The 20,033-nt window shown below is 39.7% G+C and overlaps 1 protein-coding gene across 1 annotated transcript in view; it reads right to left on the minus strand.

Annotated features, from left to right (window-relative positions):
• TMEM182 (transmembrane protein 182) overlaps positions 1-20,033 on the minus strand; it is a 49,530-nt gene that overhangs the window by 13,137 nt on the left and 16,360 nt on the right. Inside the window, exon 4 of the mRNA XM_063078757.1 lies at positions 4,549-4,686. Coding sequence (XP_062934827.1) covers positions 4,549-4,686 — 138 coding nt within the window. The remainder of the gene's footprint in view (positions 1-4,548; positions 4,687-20,033) is intronic.

Here is a 20,033-nt window from a genome sequence, read left to right on the forward strand (position 1 = left end):
TCCCTCTATCTTTTGTAACAAAAAAGAAAAACCACAAATCCCACTTCCTTCTAAGTCAGTCTTACCTGCTAGGGATGGGCATTTTGTATTCCCTTTAAATCCGCTGACCCTTCCCACACTAGTGTTTCAGGAGGGCTCCCATCACCGAGCGGGAGGCAGGTGAGTAGCGGGAGGCAGGACTTCAGGCTGCTGGTCCCGCAGGCAGAGGGTTTCCACAGTCCATCCCAGCCAGCCCTGCTCACAGCCCTGCTCACAGCCCTGCTCACATCCCCGGGGAGCCACACTCACTTGTGAAACAGCTGCAAGGGAGAAGAGCACACCCTGGGGGCACACGCTGGAAGCAGAGAACAACTTTGCTCCCATCCTGCTCCAAAGGACTAAATTGCAAAGCAAAGGAATCCTTTGCTTAGGTTGACACATCCTGAGCCTGGGGGAGTGGGGCTGCTCTCATCCTTTGATTTCCAAGACATCTGCGTAGTCTCACCAACCTGAGAGTCTAACAAGGGATTCAGCCAAGATTCAGAAGCTCTTCAGGCCCCTCTGCCCAGGTGTACCTCTACACTCAGCAGAGAAACAGCAGACACCCCAGCTCGCCTTTCAGGAAAAGGCATTTTCAGTTATAGCAGATAAACGTGTCTTCTTTGACTTACTGGTAAAATACCGACTTCTAGTTTTTACAGCTTATCCCCCAGTGCGAATGTCCTATCACGTACAGACCAAGTCATTATGTTTCTCCACACACTTAGACTCTTACTATGCACAGCGATTGCTGCATCGATGTCGCTTTGCCCAGGCATTAGGAGTACTCTATAACCATATTCTCTGCAGAACCAAATGTTTGGAATACCATGCCTGCACCTCTCCTATCACGTCCCGTATCACAGGGATAGGAGACGACAAGTGTCAACCCCCTTGTATCTGCAAGTCCTTCTGAGTCCACATTAAAACAAATGACAGCAGTTGTTCAGGCTTGGAGAGGTTTGCAGTGACGCACCAAAACATGAGCTCAATTACTATATACTTTGTCCAGAACTGACCCATCACAAAACACATGTGGCCTGGCCTGCCTGAGGAAGTCTCTGTCCAAGCACAGGGTGTGGCAACCCCGCCCTCCCAGCCTTCCAGCCATGCTCTGGGCCTGCTGATGGGCAAGAAGAACTCCACGGGCCCCAGCCCTTGCTCACAGACCACAGCTGTGATACCCACATTCCTCTGTCATGCATGGAATGCCCCCAAACGGTCTTCACACTGATGCCAAAGGGTTCTTCTATGCACACATGCCCAGCAAGGGCCATGTGGAATTTGGTTCTGCCCTTCCCTAAGGCCATGTGCCCAAATAAAGGGTGCCCAACCCTGTATGTGGCATTGATAAAGAGACACAGCAGCCCTGAGCCCTGCAGCACCTGTTCCAATTGCCCAGCAGAGCTCAGTGAGCTGGCCAAGGGCAAGCGTGGGAATGACGAGGCAAGGCCTAAAAAAAGACATCCTGGAACATATGACACATGCGAAAGATCTTTTTATGTTGGAAATATAAAGTCTAACCAAAGAAAGCATTATGAATTCAATTCAACTGAGTTCAGTAAATGACTACTGTGTATGCATAATTCTGTATTAAATGTGGCACAGAAAAAACCTGGCTGATTGACAAAACCAGGACAAAAAAATACTCTATATTTTTCATCTTCACACAGGAGAGCATGCATGTTTCCTTCTTCACCTTGAAAGGATGATTTGCCTATCAACACTATCGGGGAATGCTAGTAATAGACAATTGTAAGCTTTAAAACGTGTTTCGGTCAATAAGTGCCCGTGTTTAAGGATGATTTATTGGGTCTATAACTGCTCAAAAAGAATGTATTTCATGGTAAAAATTGCTAGTAGAGAACAAACCTTAGCTATCCCTGAACATATGGCCTTTTCTGCCCAAAATGCTAAAATGAATAGAATTATTTTATCTCATGTCACAGAAGACCTCTCTCTGTTCTTGGGATACAAACAGTCACACACAAACAATATAGACTTGTGCCAAGAAGGAAATTAAAAGTAAAAATCTTAAGAAAGTGTCCTCTAATCGTCTAGTTCAGTGGCTTTCAGAAAGGGCTCCCTGAACACCTGGCACACCTCGGAACTCCCAGGGGGCTTTTGCATAAAGTCCAGAGCAGGGAGGCCCTCAGGCCCTTACCACACACAAAACAAGATTCACTGAAAAAAGAAAAGCCACTGGTCACGGGCACATGATTATACAAGTAAATATCAAATGCTTTATCTTCCTACAGAGTTCTCAGCCAATTACAATTCTTTAGATATACTACTTTCTTGTACATATTATAACACAGAAAAATGACCAACAATTTTTTTTCAAAAGTACTAAACACATGCACACACACACATGCAATTCCCTAACAGGACCAAACCCAGGAACCCAGTGTCCTGCTGGGTCACAGACGCTTCAAACCCATCGTGTGCAGACTGGGTCACAGACCCTTCACATGCAAAATTCACTGGATCACAGACCCCTCATATGAGGTCGCAAGCCAAGTAACTGGAAAAAGGTCCTGGGAGCGTTTGGCAAAGTTGACATGCCCCATTTGGACATGAGCTCAGCCCCTCCAGTGGATCAGAGCTGTTGTCTTTTGTACTAGAGTCAGATAACCAAGGAACACATGCGTGCAAGTCAGATAGCCAAAGAACACCTGGACATGCATGCGCAGTTAACGTATTTACAACAGACGTGCTGAGTTATACTCAGCGGGGTATGAGGTGAGGGAGCCTGGCCAGTCCGTCTCCATTTTCCTCACACCCAGGATCAAAGCATTTCTGAGTTTAAAACAATCATGCTGCCCAAAATGTGTTAGTACTAAACTACCGCTATTATATGTTCCCTTTGTTGACAGGCTGAAATTAAAAAAACAAACAAACAAAAAAAAAAAAAAAAAGCAAGGAATGAGAAGAAACAAACATTTACACATTTTAGCAAAGCACGTTATTTCTGGGAAGACCGTGGAATAACATGCACCCTAACTAGAACGCTGAATGAGGCAAAAGCGGAATGTGGTTTGGGGGAGAAAAAAGATCTGGCAATGAAGACACTCACTTTTAAGGGATATATGGGGTTTGGTCTTATGGAATTTCAAATTGAAACAGAGGGATTATAAATTATGAGATCTGAGTCAAAGAATCCAGACACAAAAGGGCACATATTGTGTTCCATTTACATAAAATATCCAGAATAGGCAAACCCATCAAAACAGAAAGTAGATTAGTGGTTTCTTAGAGCTGGTGGGGGAGGGAGGCAGGGAGAGGATGGGGTTTCTTTGTGGGGTGATGAAAATACTCTGACATCAAACAGTACTAATAGTTGTACAATTTCGTGAATGTACTAAAAAAAAACCCACTGAATTAGACACTTAAAATTGTAAATTGCATAATGTGTGAATTATATCTCAATAAAAAAGGTTGTTAAAAAATTATGAGCTCGAATGGGTAAATCCAGTGAAAGAAAAAAGTTGAAATAAAAGACAGAAGAAAGTGGGATAAACAGGGCTCTTGTTCTCACAGGGTTTTTTTTTTTTTTTTCTTTTGAGCTCTGTGAACAGAGGATCTGATTTTTTTTTTCTTATCTCTAAGCACCATATTATGCAAAAGAGTGTTTTTAACTAACCATTGATTAAATGAGCATGAGCAGCATTTTGCAAAGATTATAAAGACAATAAACCTATCTATTCTGTTCTTTTTCTTTAACTGTCCCTACAGTCCCACATGGAAACAATCTCCTGGTCTGATCCTACAATGCAGCACAGTCATGTATAGTTTGGTCTCAGTCATACTGAAGTTTGTGTACTTTTCTAGAATTATCTTTACAAATAAGAGCCTTGTGCTTAAGTTTTCAAGTTAATGGTCTGGCTTTTATTTCCTAATTACATGAAAAAGGCTTCAAATTCACAAGACTCACCTATCCAGTTACTTCTCTATTTGTACTATGCTCATTGTAGCAGGAATTGACTAAAATAAATGCAGGTCTTAGATGTGCTTAGATAACGCACATGAGCCACAATTAAGAAAACTGAGCGGTGATGATGTAGAATTTTTGTGTTTGTTTTTTTTTTTTTAACCTGTAATAAATAAATCATGAAGGTATGTTTATCAAGAATATCATAAGACTATCTTTTTAAGACCACACAAAAAAATCACCTATATCCTGATAGTTAAAGAGAGACATATTAGTATGCCATTTTACAGATGGAAAATTAATAGGGTCAGAGAGATTAAAAGGCTCTTGCACACCTCGAAGGGAGTCAATGGCAGAGCTTCCCCCTCTAAGTCTGAGTATTCTCACCTGCATAGTGAGATACCACGGCAAAGACTAGCATGTGGCAAATGAAAAGCCTCTGGAAAGCATCTGACATACTGTTAGCACTCAAGAATTACTGGGTATGACTATTACTATATTACTAATACTAGAAGACTGACACCTGAATCTAGAAATGGCAAATATAAAGATCTGAAGAAAAGCCATGGTGGAAATTCCAGCCTTTGCACTGTACATACCTGCAGCAATAAATGAGCCTCCCCCGGCTTTATAGAGAAAATGGCTGGCAAAGGGGGCTGCACAGATGATCAAAAAGCTCGCGGTCATGACAGCGACTACTCCCAGGAGCATCAGCACTGCCCAGAAGCCACGGTAAACTGGAGACCCCAGGAGAAAAGGAGAAAAGGAAAGCACGGTTAGATTGTAGACACAGAAGACTGTCACACAGTAAGTTTCTTTCTTCATTTGTCTACTTTCACCCGCAGCACTGCTTGACGGAATCCCAGGCTATGGGTCCTGAATTGTCTTACACAGCGGATCTCACCAAACAACCCTGGACTCAGTGATGTCCACATTGGTGACCTTCAATCAGCTCCTCATGCTCCATATTTGGACCACATGCATACTTAATATATTAAGGCAGCTCACTTTTCTGACCAGATTTTCCATTTTAAAAGTGGAAACACCTAAAGTTCTAGAAAGAATTCTCTTGAGCAAGCCCACAGTTCCACGCCAAATGTCCAAAGACATAAAAAGGCATTCAAATTATTTACAAACACTGCCTCTCTCTCCTGTTAAGATGCCTTTGTACCATAGTGATCCCTTAGAAGCTGATAATGATCACCCCAAAGCCCTAACAAAAAAGTTCACTTCTCTTTAGATTGTGGTTCTATTGGAAAATTGTCTAAAGCAATTAAGAACGGCAAGCAAAACTATTTTTTTTTTTTGGATTTTTTTTTTTAATCAAAACTATTTTTTTTAAAAAAGTTTATATAACTGTGCTTTCCAAGCAAATCTGAGATTTTAAATCAGATATATTTAAGACATTTCACTTTCTATTAATATCTGTACTTTGAAAAATCCACAACGAGAAGTACAGGAGTCTTTAGTCAAGGACAAGCAAGGCTGGATTAATGGATGCAGCTGGTGATAAATGGATTGTGGGTTTGGGGATATGCAGTAATCAAATAAAAATGAATTATAATAATGATTTTTGAGCTGGATAATTACCAATCTATTAAACAAATTCATCATTTCCCAAAGGCTAAAACACTATAATAAATTCTTGTTGGTGTAAATGGGCGAAAGCTCAGTGAAACATATTATTTAAATTATAATATTTTAAGAAAATATGGAAACTTGATAAGATGGCAAAGAAAACTTTTTTTTTTTCAACAAGCCTGCAAGGCCAAGAAGAAATATACCAATCGACTGGAATCTTAGAGAAAAAAGGATGGGAAGATGGCAGTTTGAGAAAAGGCATCACTGGAATTAAATGAAAAAGGAAGGCTGGAATTTTTGTGTGAATAGCTAAGCCCTGAAGACAGGAGTAAAAAGTAGGTTTTCACCTCACACGCCAGTGTTGACCACTTGGCCATAGCTTTTAGGCTTGCTGTGTTAGGAAGGATTCTGAGATTGTTATTTAGGCTCAGCAGGGAGCAGAGCAGTGAAGAAATACTGATACCAACGTTGAGGGTGGGAAGTAAGAGTGACAGACTGTGGGCCAAATATTTGCTATTTATGTCCTATCACAGTTTGCTAGATAATTGGTGAGTCTCATATTTTACATTTTCATTCACTTCATTTACAAAAACGATGGGGTTGTCTATCACATGGCGGGTTCTACACCAAGTGCTAGAGCTGTAAACATTAGGAAGAGGCAGTCCAGGGACTAAGAAGCCCCTTCTCTCATGCCCCTGATCACACCTACAGTGGGATGAGTATGACAAGCAACTGTCTGAGGACTCTGAAAAGCAAACAATTGCAAGTGGATTGAGGAGAGAAGTCAAACCCTAAAGAAAAATAAACTCACTGCAAAGAGTTTTCTGGGTTTTCTTCTTTTATTTCTCCTCCCAGATTTGGCCTGAATGCAAGTCAAATTGGGAATTGTGTAAAATGTGCAAATAGCAAAAAACCCTAGTGAAGTTCATCATCCTGGCTGGAGATCAAAAAAGGGAGAAAATCCTCATTCTTTCTGGCCTGCAAGCCAGAGTGGGGAAAAATACCCATTTTTTTAATTCCCCTAGTCCTGCCTCCAGGTCAGCTTCAAACATAGATCTGCACTCACTGCTACCCCAGTGGAAGTATGGGAACTTAAGATCCCAAAAGATGACTCAATCCTCTTGACAGTGGTAACAGAAAAAGGGGCCTAATTTGTGCAAAGGCAGGGGGGAATCACTGTTATATTTTTTCCCTTTTCTCTTGCTGCTTTGCTGTGTGGCACTATTGCATAGAACTTTGCCACAGCACAAGAGGCTATAACTTTAACAGAAACCACCTGTTCTGGCCAGAGAAACTAGGGAAGGGGAAGCCAGAGTGTGTGAAGGAAATCCTACAGAGGAAATATCTAGAGAGAGAATCTAAAATTCTGTGTTCAAACCTAAACAAGTACCAAGCTCACCCCCAAGTTGCAAATGCACAGAAAATAGGATAGCAAAGGCATTGAGAACTGAATTACAGTATAAAAACCACCCAAATAGCAAGCCCTGAGTGGTGCATGTCCCAGGGTGCATGACACTAATAATAGCATAGCAAAAACTCTTAAAACTGAATTGATATTAAAACTGCCATCACAGAAAATAATGACAGAATGAACAGGTTGATTGCCTGTTAAAACAACAACATATCAATATTCTCCAGAGAATTTTTACAGTATGCAAAGTCTGACAATGTAATATTCAAAATGTCCAGGATACAACCTAAAATTACTTGTTATGCCAACAATATGAAAATCTGACCAATTTTCAAGGAACAGGCAATCAGTAGGTGCCAACCCAAAGATGATTCAGATGTGTAAATTATGAGACACACTTTGAAGCAGATATTAGAAGCATTTTCTGTGAACTTAGATGAATACTATCAAAATGAATTGAAAGGGAGAAATCCTTGGGAGAGAAATAGAGTCTATAACAACAACAACAACAACAAGAAAAAAACTAAATTGAGTTTTTAGAATTGGAAATACAATATCTGAAATTTAAAAATTTATGAGATCGGTTCAATAGCACAACAGAGATGAGAGATAAAAGAGTAAGTGAACTTGAAGGTAGAACAATAGAAATTATCCAACATGAGGAACAGAAAGAGAAGAAAAATGGAGAGTAAAATGGATGAAGTTTTGGAGACTTGTGGAATAATATCAAAAGTTCTCACATTTGTGTCATTGAAGTGCCTAAAGCAGAGGGAAAAGATACTGGTATAGAAGAACACATATAAAAATAATGCCTGAAAATTTCCCAAAAGTAGTGAAAGGTGAATTTACAGGTATAGAAAATTCAGCAAACTCTAAAGAGGATAAATTCAAAGAAATCAGCCCAGGATCATCATAATAAAATTACTGAAAACTATAGACAAAAAAAGTATTGAAAGCAGCCAGAGAAAAAAATATGACATATTACATACAGGGGAGCAGCAATGCCAATGACTGCAAATTTCTCATCAGGATGATGGAGGCCAAAGCACAGTGGAACAACATTTTTAAGCTGCTGAAAGGAAAGACCTTTCCAAATCTAGTGAAAATGTCTTAGAGAAATAAGGGTAAAATAAAGCCATGTGTAAAGGAGAGAAACAGAATTTGTCACCAGGAGGCCTATTCTACAAGAAATGCTAAAGGAAATTCTTTAGACTAAAGGGAAATAACACCAGAGCACACTTGAAACCTCAGAAATAAAGGAAGAGAAACAGAAATGGTTAGTGTCGGTGCAAATATAGGAGACCATTTTTCTCCTCTAAATTTTTAAAAAATATATATTTTACTGTTAAAATTAAAAAAAAATTGTTAGCATAATACAGCAGAAAAATGTAGGTTTTGGAATCAGAGTGACCCAAATATTTTCCACTTTCTTGCTGTGTACCCGTGGGCCAGTTACTAAAGCTTCCTGAAACTGTCTCTTCTTCTATAAGGTAGGGATGCCTCTATCCATCCTTTAGAGCTATTGAAGTCATTATTCATAATGTATGTGAAGTGTGTGGTGTAGTTTAGAGACCAATGAATGGCATTTATTTTGTGCTAGCTTTTTATTGCTGTTATTCTTAAAATTGCATTACTACTGCACAGCACGTGGTATCGTGTTCAGCAATAGGAATGTGAATTACTTCCCTCAGAAAGGCTTTGTACACTGTTTTTTATGTGCCATTGAGGTCAGGAAATCCCTTTAAATTCCAGCTTAGATGCAGTACAAAAGTGGTGTTTGGGTAAAGCCAAGTGCCAATACATGAAGTTCCACGAAGTTCTCATACTGTCTCTCATGGGAAATTTCCCTGTTCATTAACCTTCCAAGAAGGCACTGGTCATGTTTTATATCATGTGACTCTGCTTCTAAATACCTAAAACATAATTAAATAGGAGCAGACACTTAACACAAAGACAGCCAATACATGGTGACCTCTGTTCTACAGATTGAAAAGATGAGTTGAAATAATTAGAGTGATCCCTTGAAAAGAGGAAAACTGGAAAAGTGAGGTAAGGAGCAGCAGAGGTGAAGCTCAAGAAAGCGCTGGTGCAGCTGGGTCCAGAAGAGCCAGGGTGAGCCAAAGCCATACACGAGCCCAGGGCTAGGGAATCAGGCCACAGAGAGGGCAGGGGGAGCAGGATGCACCTCAGCAAAGAGAGAAGCCGAGCAGTGTGAGAAAGTGGGAAAACGGTCAGGTAGAGGAGGAAGAGAGAGCAAGACACATGGGGAATAAATGCCCCTCACAGCTGCTGTCTCTCCTGAAATCTACGGGTTCCTGCCCTTTCATTTGCCCGAGCAAAATAGCCTGACTTTTGATGCTGAATCTGTTGTAAAAGGCAGATGCAGCATGTAAAAGGCAGATGCAGGTATTCAAGGAAGTGGAGAGAGGGGCTCTGGCTGCCTGGAGAGTTTTTGACCATACAGAGATAGCCTCCAAGTAAGATTCCTTAGTGTTGTCATCCTGTGTTTTATTTTTCTGCCTATGCTTCTAACATCTAAAAGTGCATAACTTCAAGGATATTACAAAATTTCTGGGAACTTCCTGTTTGTTTAGCTGATTATTGCACCTTACAATAAAATGGTCTTGTCGACCATGCAGTTGACCTAACAGATATCTTCTAATCTTATGGATCTAAGATGGGGACTAGCTTTCAATTCATACATACACACACACACACACACACACACACACACACACACACACACACACACCTACATATTACACACAGCTATATACTAAAAATAAATATACACACACCTGTAAATTAAAACTGAACGCCTGTCCCAGGCTTCTAGTTTATATGGTGTATTTATATAATTTTATAGATATGGCATATTTATATAACTTTATAACTATAAAATTGGGGAGGGGATATTTTTGTTCGTTTAGTGGTTTATATTGCTTCAGATTCTTAGATCCTGAATGTATTGCAGAGAAAACTGAGTTCATTTTCCTGTTCCTTATATAAGCCTGTAAAGCCTTCTCTTTGAAGATTTTGGATTGTGCCTAGTGAAATCAGCTCTAAAAATCCACTTGTCCCATTAAATACAATTCAATGTTTAATTTGAACAATATTGAACTTCTATTAATTCCTATTTGAACATGAAGCAAGATTTACAATGTAGATTTGCATGTAATCTATATCATCACAGTTTAGATTCATTAGAGCTTCATCTGAATCAGTGAAAAGGCAGAATTAAAAACTGTTTTCAAAGAAATTAAGTTCTGTTGATTTTAAATAAATTGGTGACTTGACCTAACAAAGTTCTCCTTAGCTGGATGCTGAGCTGAGGAGACCGGATGGTAATCAGTCTAACAGCAGATGCCACCTAGACGGTTCTTCTAGAGTGCACAGCTCATTTACCAAACAGATTAAACTTTTACCCTTTCATTAGCAATTTCCTTAGTAACTTCATTCTAGTAGCTCTAGATTGAAAATTATCAGCCCAGAGTGCACTGAAATATGATACCCACATATTCTTTATACCATTACATATTTTTATGATATTTTCCCTTACACACAGTATTTTCTAATTTTTGTTTGAGGAGTATTCTGTTTATTTATAGAGAAAAAGGCATCAAGTCATTAGAGATTACATAGCTTGTTAAGTATGAGTGTACACGGAATGCAAAACTATGTTGATGATGTCTATGTTTTACTCATAAAAAATACATAATATAAAAGGAATTAACTGCATTGCAAATTCAAATTTCAGATTTAAACATATGTCAAAGGAACTCTTATCTAGGGTATATCTGAAAGGTCAAATTCCAAAGTGTCATAAGTGGGAAGTGTAGGGAAACAACTGTTAAGAATCTTTCACAGAGAAAACATAAAAATTACCCCAACCTACACATGACTGTGAAAGCCATGAACTAAAATGGACTGTTAATTATGCACACTAATATGCATGCATATGCCAGTGTGTGTGTTTGTGTAAGTGTGCCTGTGTGTCCGTATGTCTGTGCATGTGTGTGTGTGTCTGTGTGCAGATTACCACAGATGGGAAGCTAATGGCACAATGGGCCTCTGTTTTGAATCCCACGTAAAAGGTTAGAAAAATAAAACCCAATGGTATCTTTTTGGTAGTAGGAATATAGTAAAAACACACTAAAACCTCATTAATGTAGACAATGGGCAAAAGCAGCCTGAAGCTTTAAGCTTTTAGAGTAAGTCCATGCCAAGCCACTCACATGTATTCAATAACTCATACTGGTGCCTCACCAGGGACCTTAGGAGCCGCCCTGCCAGGCTTGCTCAGCAAATGCATGTGTGGCTGACAACCAGAAACCCCTTCATTTAGCAAGCATATGCCAAGGGCTGTCCACATGCAAAGCACCAACAACTGCTAGAGTAAGACACAATCCTTGTCCTCATGAATTCATTCTGGCAGGGGGAGCACAAGTAAGTTTAACATGGTGTGATCAGTGCCCTACTAAAGGTGTTCATGGATCCCCTGCTGCCCCATGGACTACCACACAGAGAGGCCACTACTCAGTGCTGGGTTGCAGTGAGAAAAGCCGTACTGTGCTGGGTCTTTATGTTTGCTGGGATTTCCTGAGGTGGAGGACAGGAGCAAAGTCATTGCAATCAGAGTAGGAAAGAGTTCCATGGAAGATGGTACAGGAAGCAGTTCCGTGTGTCCACCACCCTGGTGGATGTAGGAAAGAGAAACTGAGGAAACTGGAAAGGTGATTGATGCCTGCATGCCATTCCAGAGAGCTGGTCCCTTGTCATACTGGTGCTTGGGAGTCACTGAGGTCATTAATCAGAGGTAGCAATCAAACTGGTACGGGCACAACACTCTGTAACTGGAGAATGAATTGCCTAGAAAAGGATAGGACAAGGAAAACTAGTGAGGTCGCTGTTGCTGCAACCTCACAGGGAACTGAGGGCTGCTGGCCCAGAGCGATCCTAAGGTCCAGACAGAGGTGAAATGAGCTTTGGTATTACTGTTGTTACAGGGGGTGAGAAGCCAGCAGGAATAAAGGGTGTCTTTACAGCTTTTCATTTTTATGCCAAAACAGTTTGTTCTGCTAAGATATTAACAAATTTCCTCTTGATTTTGCATAATGTCATAATTCATACAACAAACCTTCTTTCATACAGAGTATAGAGGAAAGAGTCAACCCAGATGATCACAATTCAAATTTGTAATGTTTTGATACGTGATTTTGTTGTACATATAAAAATGTCAATATTTTATCTGCAGCCTAAAGATAAACTAAAGTGTTATCCGTTTTTCAAAACTTGTTATATTGCCTCAGACACCCACAAAGCTAGTTCATAAAGCTAATCCTATGTTTCGACACATCCTTAAGCACACGCAGTGTGAAGTGCTATAAAACGTTTTAAATGAAGCCAAAACAAAACACGCCACCCCCACCCCCTCCCTCGCACAGGAAATGAGGGCCTCTGGCATGTGCTGCCATAGCTTTAGGCAACACGCTTCTGCTGTGCAGGCCAGCAAGCTTGTCCTTCGTCTCCAGACACCACTTGTCTTGGCAGTGCCGGGCAGGTCTAAAAATACAGTAGTGCCTGCACCAAAGCAGAAGGACGGGCTGTACAGTATGTCCGCATCCGAACTTCAGAATTGAGGACATGCCAAGTCAAGTGCTCGGCAGGGCTCATTGACTTTTTTCAGGAAAAAGGATCACTGGGAGCCCTCATGGAGTTTATTTACCTCCCTGCTATAAACACTGGCTAGAGAAGAAAAAGCTGAGAGAGAAGGAGCACACTGCGCAGGAGGAGCAGGGCCCCGCTTTACACTCTGTGACCTTGGGAAAGTCCTTGAAGCAGGAGGAGCATGGGTTTCTTCACACAGTGCAGAGCTTTCCAGGTTTGAGAGCACTTCCCTGTTCGTTATCCTGTTTGCTCCTGCTAATGAGCTCACACCATAGCCAGGGAGGCTTCCCGGGCACTGGAAAGGTGGCTTTCCAGTGTCAGAGGCAGGAGGAGTGGTGGCTGTCGGAGGAGGCGTGGTGGCTGTCGGAGGAGGAGTGGTGGCTGTCGGAAGAGGAGGAACAGTAAAACGCGACTCATAGCAGTAGCAGACAGAATCCTCGAAGTCACAGCGGTGAGGAAAAGAAGTGATATGTTCAAAGCCACTCACGCCCTATCCAGGGGACCAGGTGAGTTCCCAGGGCTTAACCTCCAGCTCAGGTCTCCTCCCCTGTCCCCTGCTGCCTTGGAGGAGGCATCAGTGGCACCCATGTCTGCCCACACATCAGAGCCACGTGGACAGCTCTAACATGATACCCATGCCAGGATTCCAAACAGACCAACTGAATGACAGCCTCTGAGACTGGGTACCAACATCAGTCATTTTTAAAGCCCACTAGGAGATTGTGCTATGCAGTCAGGTTAAGAGCCACCAACTCTCTGAGATGCCACTTTTATTGAGAAGGCACTGCCCTCCACATGGCAGCTGAGGCTTCACAGGTATTCTTACCTCTGACATTACAGCAATCCCTATTTTGTGTTTTACAGATGAGGCTCAGAGAGGTTAAATAACATTCAAAAAATTAAACAGCCAGTAAATGACAAGATCAAGATTTTAATCCAGGGCGATCTGGAGTCTCAGCTACCGTTATTCTCTATTTTGTTCTGTTTTTCAAATACATTGGCACTGATCCATCAAAGCTTTAACTCTCAATTTAGACATGGGACCTTGGGAAAGTAAATAGGTTTAGATGAGGTCATGAGGGTGGGGCCCTCGTGATGGTTTTAGTGACTTTATAAGAAGAGGAAGAGAGAGAGAGATCATTCTCTCTCTGCCATAGGACACACCAAGAAGGCAGCCAACTATATCCCTGAAGAGGGCCCTCTCCAGAACCCATTCATACTGGCACCCTGATCTTGGACTTTCAGCCTCCAGAACTGTTCAAAATAAATGCCTGTTGTTTAAGCCTCCAAGACCGTGGTATTTTGTTATAGCAGCCCAAATCACGGACACAAGTTATCCATCAGGATCAGATCTCCACTAAAAGGCAGGAGAGTGGAGAATCACTAGGAATATATACAGACTCAAGAGTTAGAATACCTCTTACCAGTTGTGTGACCGAGGGCAAGATACCTTGCTTCTCCATGCCTCAATTTCCTTCCTTAAAATGTGCTAATAACAATACCTATTTTATAGTGCAATTAGGAGGTTCGAAAGAGGGTGCGGTGTTCTAGACACTTGCTGGTCACTGGACTGAGCACTCTGTGTTGACATCATCTCTTTACACACTCACCTCCACTCTTGACTGTGATCTCTTCCAGGGAAGAGACTCAGTCTTGCTCATCTTTCTAAGCCTAGTGGAAGTTTTATGCTCAGCATACAATAGATGCTCAATGAAATATAATAATCAATAATGTATCACTCAATCCCCACTGTAATCTCAAGGTTAATGGTATATTCAACGGCCATGGAGCAAAGTGAAATGAACTGACTCAAAATAGAAATGAATCCACAGTCTTGACCCATTACCACAATGGTTGGACAGTATTTATCACCTAAATCCCTGCCAGGGAGAAAAAGGCAATTGAAAAAGAGAAGCTGAGGAATCAAGTGATCAGATGGTAACACCTGGGTCCTCAGAAGAGCACTGAGGATTGTGTAATCATCTTTTCATGCACCTGAACAGCAGTGCTCGAAAACGAACCAAGAACATCAGGGATTCCCGTAAGTGTTCCTGCCCAGCTCTAAAAATGCCAGAAGAGAAAAATTTCCTCACTCACCCATCCCTTAAGAAAAAAATCTGACCTACACCTGCAAAAACTTATTCTCCTTTATATTAAGCCATGAAAGGAACATTTTTAAGGACATTTTATTCATATACTTTTTATGAACATTACATTGGAATCTGCTTGCCCAAAGCTTTTGTACAGATAATAGGAAATAATTACAGCAAAGGTTTACTTACTTAGTTGTAGGTATTCTATTCTAAGTATTTTAGGACCCCCGAGTCCTCATTTTCCTGTCTTTCAGATGATTTGCCTCTACAGATCTCTAAAATCCTAGAAATCACATTTATCCAGGGAATCTTAGGGTCTTTTATTACTTTGCTATTACATACCCAGGAATCATCCTCTTACGGGTGTGACTTAAAAGTAATTTCTACCATTTTTACATCAGAAGAGTTAGTTTAGGAATTACATGGAGCTAAAATGATTTGATATTTCCCCCTCTATTTGTATCATAAGACACCCACAAAAGAAGGGATTAACAACTAAATTTAATTCCATGCTTTCATTTACCCAATGCTCAGACACTGATTGAAAGTCTATGTTGTATCAGGTACTGTGTTAGGGAAACACTTACTGGTGATACAACATGGAAAAAGTGCAATATGTCCCACCACATGACCTAAGAGGAGAGAAACACACAATCAGATGGCAATCAGCTGTGGAAGTGCAAGGTGAAAGTATAGATGGATGTTACACAGGGATAGAGCAAGTGTGCTTGAGCCAGTCTTAGCACATTGCATAAGGCTTCTTGGGGGAGGTGATTCTTAAAGTAAAGAGCGGAACCAGCCAGAGCAGAAAGCATAAAGGACAGCAAGGAGGGGACTGGAGAGTTGCTTGCAAGGAGCTCAGTGTGAAGGTGCAGATCAGTGAAAAGCTTTGGTGCCGGGGAAGCGGCTGGAGGCAGCAAGCGGGAGACACCTCATATAGTCCTTGTCAGATGTGGTTATTTTCCAATGGGGCATTTTGGCCTGAGTTGTGTGAACTTTCCATACAAATATGAAAAACCACTGATTAACTTAAAATTGGCTTTTTATCCACCTGGAGCTTCCAACTCTAAGGACCAAAACCACTGATAAAAAGTTCATACTCTGGTTGGGGTGGGGAGGAAGGTGTTTTTGGTGAGAAAAAATAGACAAAAGAAAAGGCAGAAAAACACATACTCCCTTTCCTTTCTTACAGAAATGTATATTACCCTGATTTTTTTTTTTCTAAAGAGAAAAAGTCACCAAAAACAAAAAAAAACTGGCAATACTTCATGGAAACTAGCCCACCTGGTAGGGCAAAGGAAATGAGCAAAGAGACCCTATCAAGAAATTAAAATAAAAAGGGAAAGAAGCAAAAACATTTCTAGGAAGAAAATAAAGATAGAGAGATGAGAGTAGCTATCAGCTGCTGAGGTGGGAGGGCTGTGCTGGCAGCAAATGCCTCAGAAAAATAGCTGGTCAGTTCAGAAGCGAGACCTGGCAAGGCTGGGATGGGAAGCGCGCATGCGAGGAGTGTCAGCACAGCCAGAGCAAGAGGGGTGCTGCGTTGGGACAGACAAGACAGCTGGGACACCACTGGCATCTCTGGCAGGGCAAGCGTGCCTCGTTTACTCTGCAACAAACTCTCACACTCTGCTTATTCACAGACAGACTGAGAGTCACATTTCCACCACTTAGAAAGAAACATGATCTTTGGTGTTCAAAGTCAGCATTCACTAAGTACACTAGCAAAATGTTCCTTGGGCACCTTTCATTGACTTGGTCTCTTCGGGGGATGAAGCTGAAGAAAAGTGGTGGGAACTTCTATTGGCACCTTGAGTTCTTCTCACTAACGACTATTTACCATGTGTTCTTTAGAAGCAGATCACTTAACCAGCCTCCCTGGTTTTCTGCTTGCTTCTCTAGGAAAAGGTAGAACCAGCAGCTCTGAGGTCACCTCTGACTCTTGTGCTTAGAGTCTCAGCATGCAGATTGTCAATATTTCACTTCAATAATGAACTGCATATATCAAACTTCCAAGTCTTCACTTGAAAGGACCAGCCTTCTAAAATTGCCTATTTTAAGCAGAAAATCATTGCACAAATCAAACGTAGTATTCCCATAGCTACTACGTACATGGTTTAATAGGAGGCTAGTTTTACTTAGTTATTTGCGGTGATAGGATACATCATTGGATGACTTCCCTCTCTGGCTACTCAACATAGCAAGCTGTTTCAGCAAATACCCTCCATATTGCATAACAACAGCTGTTGCTCTGGAAACAAGTTAACGCTTTGCTCTACATAAAATTGTTTCTCTTTCCTTAACAATTTTAAATCAAGTATCTATTGATGTAAATAATAGCCTTGGTGTTGGCCATGGGCAGACTTAAAGCAATGAATTTGGGTACTAGGAAAAGCACCTGATAAAAATCAATCAAATGTAAAAATAACTATATTTAAAAGTCACTTTAGTTTGTTGGTGAAGAGCAGTGAATAGGAAAAGAAAAACTGATACTGACTCACTATACCAAAGCTAAAAAGTAAAGTAGTAGAACTTTCCAAATCTTCTCTAATTAACAAATAGATTTTGTTTTAAAGTGCATATTGGTTATGAGGAACACAAGACACAATTTTCTCTATAATGTTATTGCAGTGGATTGAATTATGTCTCCCAATCTCATTGAAGCTTAATCCCCACTGTAACTGTTGAGGGTGGGAAATCCTATTATGATAATTGAAAGGTGGGGCCTTGAAGAGGTGATTAGATTCTGAGGACTGAGCCCTAGGTCATGGATGTGGCTCTGAGGGCTTTAAAAGGAGACCAAAACAAAGTCTCTTTCTCTTTCTGCTCAGCTATTTTCTGCCATGTGAGGTCCCCACATTGCTGTAAAGCCACCATCAAAGAAGACCCTCACCCTGGACTTTGGACTTTCCAGCCTCTGAAACTATAAGCAATAAATTTCATTTTCCTGCAAATTACCCAGTTCCAGGTATTTTGTTATAAGCAACAGAAGCAGACTAATACAGTTATCAAGAAGTTGATTACAGAGAAATTTGTGGAAATGGAGGCAGCTCACTGAAGAGCATGATCTTTGGGTTGAAACACCTAAATCCTCTCAGTTTCCTTGGCTTTCAAATGGCAGCAATAAATCCTACCTCACAAGGCAGTCATTAAGATTCAAAGGGGTAATACATAAAAAATAAAATAGGTGGGCCAGCACAACAATTGCATATAATACAAGTCCCATATATGTTCCCATCATTTAATTTAATTTGTAGTAAAAAAAAAATTTGAAATAGTCATTTTTCTTGTGGTATTAGTGACTTTTATAAAATAACAAATAAAAATTATTTTTCTTTTTTAATGAATTATCAACATGTTAGCAGGTATTAATAAACAGACAGAACAAACAAAAATATAAATAAATAGCTAAGAAGGAATTACAATGGTGCCTCTGAGCATTTTATGGCTCCAACTGTTGATAATTTCATTGGGTCAAATTCCTTATGCCAGCACTGGAATTCAAGTAGTACTAAAGTTTATCATTTATGAATGATATGAAATGTGGTGGTGAGCCTGATAAGAAATTGAGAAGGCAAAACATTGGGTCAAAAGTTTTGCTACATTGTTCTTATAACATAATATTCTGAAAGTTTAGGTTTCAATAAAAAAACACTAGTAATATTGAGAACCCAAAAAATCACAACTTCATTGAAAAAGGACAGTCAATAGACACCAATGTCAAGATGAGAGAGATAGTAGATGAGTTTAGATGGTAGAGATTATCTGATGAGGATTTTATTTCATTTTATTTTATTTATTCATTTATTTCTGCTGGTTAGCCAATACAAAGATTGAGCCCTGAACCTTGGTGATATCTGCACCATGCTCTAATCAACTGAGCTAACCAGTCAGCCCTGATCAGAATTTTAAAGCAGCCATGATAAAAAATGTTTCAATAGCAAATATAGAAGTGCTTGAATCAAATGAAAAGAATAAATTAAATAAATAAATAAATAAATAAATAGAATAAAGAAGAACCAAATGGAAATTTCAGAATTAGAAGATACAGTAATCAAAATAAAAAACCCAATGGATGTGTTTTACAGCAGAATGAAGGGGACAGAGGAAACAATCAGTGAACTTCATTATTCTATCTTGAAGTTTCAAAGTATCAAATTACCCAGTCTGAAATGACAGCTGAATGACAGAGAAAAAATAGGCCTGATGACTGAAGTTTTTAAAAAAAAAAAAAGTAAGACATCATATGTGGGTCTCAATATATGTGGAAAAAATTTGGAGGCAATTATAATTGTCAGAGGGTAAAGGGACATAAAGGAAGGTAAACTTTTACCTTCACTTTTATTAGTAAATGTCAACACAAGTAGACCAGTGATAACATGAATTTATAATGTAATACCTAGAGCAATGACTATAGAAGTCATACAAAGAGTTATACAAAGAGATTCAAAAACACTATAGATAAATAAAAATCCTTAAAAATTTTCAAATAACTTATATGGAGGCAGGAAAAAGAAAACAAAGAAATGAAAAACAGAACAGAAAACAAAAATTAATATGGCAGAATTAAACGTTAACATATCAATAATGATGTTAGATATAAATGGTCTAAATATACAAACTAAGATGTAGAGCTTCCCAGATCAGGTATTAGAAAGAAAAACATCACCCAACTATATGCTGTCTCTAAGATACTCACTTCAATAATAATGATACAGGTAAACTGAAGGTAAAGAATGGAAAAGTGTATACCATGCAAATATTAATTAAAAGAATGCAGGAGTGGCATATTAATATCAGGTAAAGTAGACTTCACTACAAAGAAAACTACCAAGGACATTACATACTGATAAAAAGGTCAATCTACCAGGAAGGCATGGCAATCTTAAATGTGCATGCATCAAAAACAAAACAAACAAACAAACAAAACTATACAACATGTGAAGCAAATACTGACAGAAATGAAAAGAGAAATAGACAAATCCACAATTACAGCTTGAGACTTTTAAGCCCCTCTCTCTTTAATTGATCGAACAACTACACAGGAAATTAGAAAGTATATAAAAATCTAGACAACACCATCAGCCAACTGGATCTAATCAACATTTATAGAACACTCTATCAAACAACAGAATATGCATTCTTTTCAAACGTCCAGGAATATATACCAATATTGACCATATCCTGGGCCATAAAACAAACCTCAATCAATTAAAAATAAAATTGAAATCATATGAAGTGTGTTATTTGACCACAATGGAGTAAAACTAGAAATCAACCCAAAAATATAATACTAAAAGTAAAAAAAAGAAGAAGAAGAAGAAGAAATAAA

This window comes from Cynocephalus volans, chromosome 14 (assembly GCF_027409185.1).
Source record: "Cynocephalus volans isolate mCynVol1 chromosome 14, mCynVol1.pri, whole genome shotgun sequence".
Lineage (NCBI taxonomy): Eukaryota > Metazoa > Chordata > Mammalia > Dermoptera > Cynocephalidae > Cynocephalus > Cynocephalus volans.